Here is an 11,350-nt window from a genome sequence, read left to right on the forward strand (position 1 = left end):
GACTTCTCCAAAATAGCATTACCCCTATGCAAGTTGCTGCAAAAGGATGTGGCTTTTGAGTTCGATGAGGCGTGTAAAAAGGCATTTGATAAGCTGAAAGAATTGTTGACTTCTACCCTAGTTATCCAGCCCCCTGACTGGAACGTTCCTTTCGAGATAATGTGTGACGCAAGTGATTATGCAATAGGTGCTGTTTTGGGTCAAAGAATTGGAAAAGCGTCTCATGCCATTTATTATGTTTCAAGGACTTTGAATGATGCCTAGAGAAATTATTCTACTACTGAAAAAGGATTTTTAGCTATTGGTTTTGCTTTAGAAAAGTTTCAATCTTATTTTCTTGGTACTAAAGTCATTGTTTACTTTGATCATGTAGCTATTTGTTATTTGATGACGAAGAAAGAGGCAAAATGAAGATCAATAAGATGGATACTTCTCTTGAGTGAATTTTATTTGGAGGTCAAAGACAAAAGAGGGACACAAAATCATGTTACAGATCATTTGAGTCGTTTGGTTCATGTGGAAGATGAACTTCGTCTGCAAGAAATGTTCCCTGACGAGTAATTGTTCTCCGCGAGTGTGACATTACCTTGGTATGCAAATATTGTAAATTATTTGGTTACTAATATGTTACCTCCTGGTTTGTCTAAGGCTCAAAGAGATAAGATCAAGAGTGATGCCAAATACTTTATGTGGGATGACCCCTACTTTTGGAAGCATTGTGCAGATCAAGTGATAAGAAGGTGTGTTCCTGAAAATGAAATTAACTCTATTCTCACCTTTTGTCATTCTTATGCTTGTGGAGGTCACTTTGGAGCTAAGAGGACGACGAGAAAAGTGCTAGAATGTGGTTTCTATTGGCCGTCTTTATTTCGAGATTCATATTCTTTTTCTAAGTCATGCGAACATTGTCAAAAGACAGGTAATATATCCCAAAGGAATGAGATGCCACAAACCCCCATACTATTTTGCGAAATTTTTCATGTTTGGGGCATCGATTTCATGGGATCATTCCTTGTATCTTTCGGTTATGTTTATATTTTGCTTGCTGTTGATTATGTCTCGAAATGGGTGGAAGCTAAAGCTACTAAGACTGATAATTCTAAAGTTGTTAGAAATTTTATCAAGTCTAACATATTCTCCAGGTTTGGAATTCCAAAAGCTCTAATAAGTGATCGAGGCACTCACTTTTGCAATCGAATTGTGGAGACTTTGCTGGAAAAGTACTAGGTGAACCACAAGGTGTCAATTGCCTATCATCCGCAAACTAGTGGACAAGTGGAAGTGTCAATCCAAGGAGAAAAGATTGGAGTTTGCGCTTGGATGATGTCTTGTGGGCATATAGGACTGCATATAAGACGCCCATTGGTATGTCACCTTATCGGTTGGTGTTTGGGAAACCATGCCACCTTCCAGTTGAATTAGAACACAAGGCTTATTAGGCTGTTAAGAGTTTCAACATGAAGATGGATGAAAGTGGAGAACATAAGAAGTTGAAACTACAAGAGTTAGAGGAAATTTACAATGATTCCTATGAGAGTGCAAGGATTTACAAGGAAAAGACAAAGGTTTTTCATGACAAGATGATCTTTAGGAAGGAGTTTAAAATTGGTCAAAAAGTCCTTCTATACCATTCACGGCTTCGTTTGTTTCCAGGTAAGTTGCATTCTCATTGGATTGGACCTTTTGTTGTTACTAATGTTTTTCCCCATGGTGCAGTTGAAATTCAAAGTTTAGCAACTTTCAAAGTGTTCAAGGTGAATAGTCATAGACTTAAGCCTTTCTATGAAGGTTTACAAGTAGAGAATGTGACAATATTGGACCTTGAGGATCCAATTTATACTAATTGAAGAAGGAAACATAGAGTCGAGCCAACGACAATAAACAAAGGTGCTGCTTGGGAGGCAACCCAAGGGGAGTTCTTTTTCCTGTCTTTTTATTTTTGCTTTTATATTTTGGTTATTTTTTCCTTTTCTTTGCATTTCACCTTACATTGGGGACAATGTAAGTTTTAAGTGTGGGAGAGGGGATTTAGGTTGTGTTTTAATTTATATTTTTGAAAAAAAAAATTAATTTTGTATTTTTGAAAAAAAAAATTGCTCTTTGTTTTTGTGGCTTTCAAAGATTTTTGGTTATGTATGTCATGAGCAATATTCAATTAAGCTTGAAAAATTCATAACATGATTGAATAAGTGATCTTCCAGCTTAGAATTAATTGGTCTAGTTATTTTCCTTGAGAATGGTAGTGACTAAATTTAGTAGACAAAAACTGGTGAGATTTTGAGCCTTTAGACTGACACATCCATATCAGTCTCATTTGAGATATTCTTCCATGTTTGTTTCTCTAGAACTTTCCTTGATTCTCTTCGAGGTCATATTGACACATGCATGCATGAACATGATTAAAACCCTCTTTGTTATAAGCTACATAAGCCAAATAGACTGCTTTGTAATTAATTTTTCCCTTTGTTGAAACCCTTTGAGCTTTATTGTTTTTTTCCCCCCCTTTATTGTGAACTCACGTTACAAGCTTTAAACCTAAAAAACAATGCATTTACCCAAACCGTAGAGCTAATGGAGCATTGTTCATCATTATGATAAGTATGGGTGTGCAAGAAATATGTGTGGGGGTATCTGGATTTGTGGTATTCTATGATTGGTGAAATGGAACATGTCTTCATTCTCAACTTGTGAGTTCCATTGTTGATGTAATTTTGGAAAAAAAAAAATGAAAAGAAAGTGACGGTGGAAATTGCTTTTAATATTACAAACTGTCCATATTCATAATTTCTCCTAAAATTCCAAGAAAGGGGTCTGTTTATACGTGATATATACAAAGGTGGAAACTGCTGAATGGAGTGATTGGTTTTACATGTTTTATATATTCGAGCTTGAGTTGATTAATTTTGGCTCCACTAGTTTCAATGGCTTTTGAGCTACATTCCCCAATATTTCCCACCTTGATCCTAAACCCCATCACAACCCTTGAAAAGTCCTTATGATTCGTGTTATGCATGTGATCCTAGTGGTGGAGAATGAGAAGATATGCAAGCCTATGGTAGATCATTTCCATTGGAATGAATTTGAGCAAAACATATACCCTTTAAACACATGAGAGTCAAGTGTTTATTTCCATGAGGGTCTACATATTTAGTTTACTCCATCTTCAAGTGAAAATGCTTACTAAGTAATTGTAAGTTGTTTAAGAATGTTTGTTCATGATATGTTATGAGTTTTGAAGAACTTGGTTGTTCTTTGCTGATGGTGTTGCAACCTTGGTGTTTTTGGGAAAGTGAATTTGGGTTTTGCCCGAGGACGAGCAAAATGTCATATTTTTTCTCCCTTAATGTTTAGTCTTTTATACTTATTTGGTGCCTAAATGTACTCATTATTCTTATATTTTGATTTAGGATGCAAATGGAGGCATTAAGTACAAAACGTAGTTAATTGGGCAATTCTGGACAACTTTGACATCGCTTTGTAATCTAGGCATAACTCTCTCATCTGAGGTCCGATTGAGATGATTCAAGATGCTATGGAATGCCAAGACAAAGCTCTACAACTTCATGTTTTGAGTTTTGAGAGATACAGGCTACATCAAGGTCGAAATCGGGCTTGAAATTGCTGCACCTACACTGCTGACGTTCTGGAATGTTACTTTGCCTGAAAGTCTAATACTTGATGCAGTTTATTTTCAAAAGCTTCCAGATCTAGTGCACAAAAATTCCAACTCGAAAAAACCACTTTCCTAGTTATATTAGGACTTTGTTTTATTTTTAATATTTTTCCATAATTAGACAGATTTGGATATTATTATTTAGAATATTTTTAGAAGATTTTGTAGGCTTGGGAAAGGGGAGATTAACTTGTAAAAGAGGGGAGGAGAAATTAGATTGGAGACACACTCCTCTCTCTCCCCTTTGCTCTAACTTCTCCTTTGAGTTTTCATCATGGCCCTGCTTGGCTAAACTTCTATACTTGGTCGAAAGAACCTGAAGCCTCAGAATCAATAAAATTGTGAGATCTAATTTGTTTTTATTGTTCAATTTATGCTTTGAATATCAGATGTTCTTCTGTGCCTATTTTCATGATTGTCTCGTTTAATTACTAGGAGGCCTACTAGTTTATTATTCGTTGCAATCTACTGCTAGGTTATATATCAAATCCGTAATTGTTTGATCTCTTTAATTTGTGAAGCAACCAAGATTTAATGATTTGCTGCGTCAGATATTATTAGATCTTAGAAAGAATGCTCGACTAAATTAAATGCAACCGCTTGTGCTTGTGTTGTTTAGTTTCATCAATCTCTCTAATTCTTAAGGCTACTACTAAATTAAACCTTTAGCACTTGTCTTGGGTTGTTTAGTAGTTAGGGTTAATTAGGTCACTTGTTTTCTAATTAACTATAACTAAGGAGAGATAGGAAAATAGTTCCAACGGTGAATATTCGAAGTGTGAATTGATATATACTTGAATCGATGATTAGTTGTAAAATTCCGATGGTGGATGTTGACTTAGACCAGGGTTTGTTCTCTTGATTGATTTTGGTACTTTGATTTAAATTGTTCCTTAGTTGTTTTTCTTAAAATTGTTTTCATTATACTCAAACCCCCCCCCCCCACCCCCTCCATCCTTGTTCACGTAGCATAAAACTAGGCTAGATACTCTCCGTGGTAACGATTCTTACTCGCACTACTACATATATTTTTAGGAGTATAGGTTTTATTTTTGGTTGCTTGCGATAGCACACCATTAACAATATATTAGGTCTTTACAAATAAAAAGAAAAAGTCCAAGAAAAAATTGATTTAACTAAAATTTTGAAAGAAATATAGTTTGCAATATTGATAATGAGACTATCATGTAAAGATTTCGAAATAAGAAAATTCGTAGAATGAAATTGTAAGACTTTATGTGTTTGGATGTGTTTTTTTTTTTTTTCCATCAATATGAAATTCTCTTTTTATTAGATTTTGTGTAATTTAATTTTCTTAATTACCACACTCAAAAAAATTTTTTGAACCACCACCATATTTATGGGTGTGTTTCTTACGCCCTACAGTGCTAATGGAAAATGATTCCTTAGCCCTTACCAAATGATGAAACCATCATCCCACTAACTTAATGGCTAAGAAAGAATTAAACTCCTCAACGGCCAAATCGAAGTGAAATTCACATTGCTGTCCTTGTCCTATTGGATTTAAATCAATATGAAATGGGGGAGGAAGAGAGAGGAAAGACAAAGAGGAACGGGGTGATAGAATCCACATACTTAAATTTAGAGAGAGAGGAAAAATTAGGGCTGTAAATGAGTTGAGTTTTGCATGTTGAAGTTTGGCTCATTAGAAAAAATCAAAAACTCAAGCTTGTGACAAGCCTAAAAATAATGTTTGAGCTTGAGCTAGTGGGAAATCCAAAAAGCTTGAACTTGACTTAGCCTGGCTTGATTAATTAGTCAAGTCAAGTTTAAGCTTAATATCAAGCTCAAACTTGAGCTCAGGTTAAGCTTTTGAGCTTGAGATCTAAAAAGATTACATTATCAAACGCTTAAATCTCTAAAATTAAGAAAAAGAAAAAAAAATAGTATACTCATTTTATCATACGTCTAATCCTACCTATGATTAGCCATTATTCAACAAAGTCTACAATTTCAACAATTATTCAAAATACAATTTTTACATTCACGTTAAATGGAAAAGAACTAGAAAAAAAAAAAACTTGTTTATAACTATAATGAATGGGAAAATACTAATATGTTTCATAACTTTACATTAGATTATTGATGGGGAAAGGATCATTTGTGGCCCACTTAATTAATTAATTAATTTTTAAATGTAACTAAAGTCTAAAGTGGTTTTTGGTATGTTTAGAGAGAAGGAAAAAATTAAGGTAATGGATAGTAGATCCCATATTGGTCATGTCATTATTAAAATATGTGTAATGAGTATATTTAGGTAACACATATAAACTTATAAATGAGCCTATGCTTGAATTGTTTTGTATCAAGCCTTATAGCTCACGAGCTTATTCGTGAACAAATTTTTTTGTTTGGACTTGGCTTTTCTATTAAACGAGCCTAAAACTAAGGCTCAAGCTTGACTTATTTTTAAACAAATAAACATGAACCAACTTTTTATCGAACCGAACCCGAGTTGTTCATAATCGGTTTGGTTCATTTACAGTCCTAGGAAAATAAACATGTTTAATCAATACCATATGGTTATTTTATAAAAAAAAAAATCTATATATATATATATATATATGGTTTAGCAAAAAAATATGGTTATTTTATAAGCATGTTTGGTATCTACTAACTTTTAGTAGTTTGTTTCTCAAAAAAAAAGACGTAGTTTATTTGCTAAATATAAATTAAAAAAATAAAAATTAATTTAGTTTTTTTTTTATAGATATATATATAAAAATTGAGACAAGCTTTTTGCCAAATTGATAGAATTATGTCGCAAATCTGACCAAAATAGGTGAGTATGGGTTAGAGGCTTTTATCTAACAATAAATTTAATCTATTCCAAATCTAATCTAAGTATCTAACAAATAAATAGACACAAAAATGAATTGGACCTTTTTTCAACCCAAAATGTTATTGACAATGCGAGATTATTTGAGCAATTTTTTTTTTTTTTTGGAGAATCTCGTCAACATGAGTTATGTGGGGGCTTAATAACACCCTCCGATCTTTTTCTTTTTCATGAAAATATATTGTGTTTGAATCTTTTTTTTTTTTTTTGGAAACCATATTGTGTTTAATCTTCTATATATATGTATATATATATATATATATATATATATATATAAAAGCAAACTTATTAATCACCAAATGCTTTATAAGTTGATTACCTCAAAGTGTTTTAAACAAAGACATTCAAAATTAAATCCTCTTTCCCGTCAGATCAATCCAATTACCAAGTAAGTCAATATTGAAAAAAAAAAAAAAATACTTAACAAAAGAAACTTTCACTCGTGTGGCTCTATCATTTTCGTGTCAACACATAATACATCCCACTCGTGTGGGCTGTAACTTGGGCAAAAATTGCCAGTTAGTGATGGGCTAAAAAAGGTTTTTCAATAGTAGAAATAGTATCCTCAACAACTATATTGACCTGATTAAAAGTGTTGAAAAGTGATCAGAAAGATAACCCCCAATGAAAACACAAAGTGTTGAAAGAGAGAGAAAGGCGTTTTGGTGGGGGCCCGATTGCCCGTAGTAGGAGAGGAGTCCTCTACGAACAAAACTCTCTTTTCTTTTATTTTATTTTATTTTATATATATTCTTTGCAAGAAATATTATGTATATAATAATTTTTAACAAAATTTAAGTAGCAAATTGGTATAGGTTATTATTAATGAAAAAAATAAATAATGATAATTTCAATGATACATTCGTATTAAAATTAATAATAATTTACCATAACATATAAAATTTTTTGTGAAAAATATTATAAATGTAAACACACTTTTTATCTTATTATTATTATTATTATTATTATTATTATTTTCTAGCTTTGGGCTTTCCAAGTGTGAAAGCGTGGGAGCTAATAAAGTTTTGGAAGTAGTGGGGGGGTGTGGGGGCCAAGTACGAGCCTCCTTGCCTCCCCTATGACAAAGCAAAAACTGTCACTGGACGCCGACCACTAACAACTTCTCTCTTTGTTTTTATTATTATTGTTTTTCTACTCACAATCAACGTTGGCCCTACCAGGTAATTATTTCTCTCACTTTTTTTTTTCTTTTTCTTTTTAATTGCTGTTTATTTTATTCAAAGTAAATATTTCATCGCAACGTCATCTACACGTCAATTATGACATCTAATACATGTACTACATATATATATATATATATATATATTTTTGTTTTTATTATAAAAAATAAAAACCTTGATCCAACCCATGTTCTCGTAGGCCATTTGAATTGGATTGGGCTGTTGTGGTGGGTGGGTGATGGATCGAATGCATGGCTAAAAAATTTGAAGGATTCTTTCTCTTTAACCTTTTTTTCCCCTTTCGGCCGACCCACGTTATTCATTAAAAACTTCCATTTACACACGAAAAGATACCATGCAAAGAGAAAGTTTACAGAGACCAAAAAAAAACCCAAAAACAAATTATTAGTAATAGGTATAAAATAAATAAATATATATATATATATATATCTCAGTGATGAGCTCAAATAAAAACTAGAAAAAATTTGCAAACTTAACTGTTATAAAAACTATTTTGAAATTTTTTGTATATGAACTTTGCTCTCCTGTAAAAGTCTAGGTCAAATTTCAATTTCCTAGATTAATAAAATTGAAAGTAGTTAGTGTTACCTAAGATGACAAATAACTTTATGAGCAAAAAAGATAACAAATAACTTATAAGATAAGCAACAGGTTTTTTTAGCTTGCTTCTAATGTCTTTCTCCTCTCGTAAAGAGGAATGTGATTCCATTTCTAAATAGTAAAAATTGTATAAGATATCTCTGGTTGTCAATTGTCATTTGGGCCTTAATTCTAACTTAGTTTTTTTAGTTAGGTATACTTTTTTTTTTCTCCTTCATGTATTGCTTTATTGTGTGTGGGTTGCCCCCCGCGCGCCCCGGGGGGGAGGGGTTGGTGTCAACCCTACAATCCAAAGGCAAATACAAAACTATCCAAAGACCATGGTTGATTTCAATTAATGATCTCTATGACCGGTCTCAAAATATCATATTTACTGTTATAGATTTGTCCCATTCATTTGCATATTGGGTTTGTCGCCCTAATATGTCCCTTTAGCTTACCTGAATGGATAACTAGCTATTAGGTGAGCTCTACTACTACGTTTCCTGTCAAAAATCTATTCTTATGCTCTATAAATACCCTTACTTGGCAGGAGTGGGTCAGGTCTAACAAGCTCTATGCATTGTAGTTCTTTCATTTCTTATCGTTTTCGCTAGTTTTCTGACTTAAGCATCGGAATGTCACTAGCCACCCTTACCCTTGGGGTGGTCTTAGTTGATATGAGGTCTTCTACTAAATGACTAGCTTTGTCAGGAGATCACGAGCCGATCTTGAAGTAGAAATTCTTGGTACGGTTCCATTATGTCTCCCCAATTTTCTCCCACCTACACTTATTTGTACTCACGACGAGAAACTATTTTGGCCCTCAACATTTTTAAAAATAATATACAGTTAAATTTTATAATAGTATACCTATTTTTCTCTCAAGAATTAATAAATATTTCAACTCAAGTGGTATCACTTTAAAAGCATTAACAATCTCAAGAAAGACAATTTCCCATTTTGTATTATTAGAGAAAGCATAATATATTAAAAGTATATTTGCAAATTTAAAAATAATAAAATGAATAGAGATGTACTATTAAGTTGTATTTACCTAGCAATGTCTATCAAATTTTGGGGTTTAATGTGTAGTAAGGTTGAAGGGTTTAGGCATTTAGAATTTTTAGTATAAAGGGTTTAGGTTCTCTCGGGGTTGAAGAGCTTCGAGGTTTTTTGGGGTTTAGAATTAAATTCAATAATTTGACTAACTAGTTAAAGACCACGTGGTTTTATTATAAATTTTTATTATATAAATAATAACAAAAGAAATAAATTGTTTTGGTATAACTACTACCATCAAATACAAAATGATAACACCTCAATGAAAAATTATCATCAAACATCCTATTGTGCTATAATGAGACTTGTAGTTGCATGTATCGAATTGTTTGCATTAGAATTTTGTATCTATTGGACCTGCAACATTATTTAGAGTTTGTACTTTACTTTTGTTGATTGTCATAGTATAACAGATTTTTAAAGGAAATTATCTTCTTTTTAGGATGAATGGTCTCTTGGCACATATTTGATTCTTAAATAGTGTTTTTCTTTTCTTTTCTTTTTCCTTTTAGGATGTATTTGTTTGGAGGTGAAATAGGGTGGATGGAAAACATTGGAGAGAAAATGAGAATGAAAACTTTTTTGGAGTGTGTTTGATTGAGTGGGGGAGGATGGAAAATAAATTGTAGGACCTAGGTATTTTTTCCCTGGTCTACCAAAAAGTTTTCTCTCCAAAATGGAGAGAAAATTGAAGAGAGAAATTTGACATCATTTTTGGATGAAAATGCCCATGTACAATTGCACCTTCACCCATGTTGTTTTTCTTCACACTTTGTTTTCTTTCTTTTTTTCCTACGTTACCTACCTTTTTTATTTATTTATTTTGTGTGTGTGTGTGATTTTTTTTTTTTTTTTTTTACTTGTGATTTTTTAAAAAATAAATTTAGGTGATTGATTTTTTTTTTGGTTGTTTATCACTTTTCGAGTTTTAATTGGGCATCATTTTTTTAATAAGGGTATATGCGTAAATTTATATAAACTCACTTTTTCCATCCATTCCTTCATTTTTCCACTCTCAACCAAACAAAAAGGAGGGAAATTAAATTTTTTTCTATCCTCGCACTTTTCCATTCTCTCACCATTTTCTATTCTCTCACTTTTGTACTCCTCCAACCAAACGGACCCTTATAGATCGAATTTGTAGCTCTTTGTCATCGTTCATTCATAATGGATCTTCGTCTTAATCTTGCACCTCTTGTTATTTCAATGTTGTTCAACTATTTTAAGCAAAAGGAAAAGTTTATGCCAAAAAACTATTAATTATTGGGCTCAAAACACTTGAAAAAAAATTATTATGAAATAAATGTACACAATTCAAGCAGATAAGTTTGTAATTCACTATCAATTTTTATGTAAAATGAATGTATGACCATATTGGTACCTTCAAATGTTCATTGCTTATATGGTCTGTTGTAAGAATAGTTGATTCTTGAATAGAAATTCTATCTTTTCTTGGCTGAATCTATAGATCTTGATTAAATTTATAATTGATCTTCATTTTAATCTTGTAACTCTTGTTATTTCAGCATTGTCAACTATTTGACCCAAAAATAAAAAAATAAAATAAAGGCAAACAACTATAGTATACACAACCAAACTAACCGTATGTATATTTGAAAGACAAATCAAGTGCATCTAAAGTGTAAAAAATACTTGCCAGTAGGTCAGTGGTGGTGGTGATGCCTCCCATGTCTTGTATATTTCTAAAATAATCAACAAATGATTTTCTTATACCTGCATAAATAAGATTACTTTGGAAAAAAAAAAAAAAAAAGAGAGGGAGAGAGAGAGAGAGAGAAGACTAAATAAAAAGTAAAATAAAATTCAACTGTATTTGAAGACATAAAAGTAATTTCATTATTTTACTTAAAAACTTACTTTCTCGTCAAGTAGCACCAAATCAAGACTCATAAGTTCATTATTTGCTTTATTATTAAGTACTTCCCATATTCTTGTGACTCTTACTCTATATTC

General features: G+C 32.2%; 1 protein-coding gene across 1 annotated transcript; it reads left to right on the forward strand.

Moving 5' to 3' along the window:
• The first annotated feature begins 1,463 nt into the window (after positions 1–1,463).
• LOC126699261 (uncharacterized) lies at positions 1,464–1,847 on the forward strand. The gene is made up of 2 exons (XM_050396993.1): positions 1,464–1,653; positions 1,717–1,847. Exons 1-2 carry the CDS (start codon positions 1,464–1,466, stop codon positions 1,845–1,847), a joined length of 321 nt encoding a protein of 106 aa, XP_050252950.1.
• Positions 1,848–11,350: the final 9,503 nt, after the last annotated feature.

The sequence above is a fragment of the Quercus robur genome, chromosome 2, assembly GCF_932294415.1.
Source record: "Quercus robur chromosome 2, dhQueRobu3.1, whole genome shotgun sequence".
Lineage (NCBI taxonomy): Eukaryota > Viridiplantae > Streptophyta > Magnoliopsida > Fagales > Fagaceae > Quercus > Quercus robur.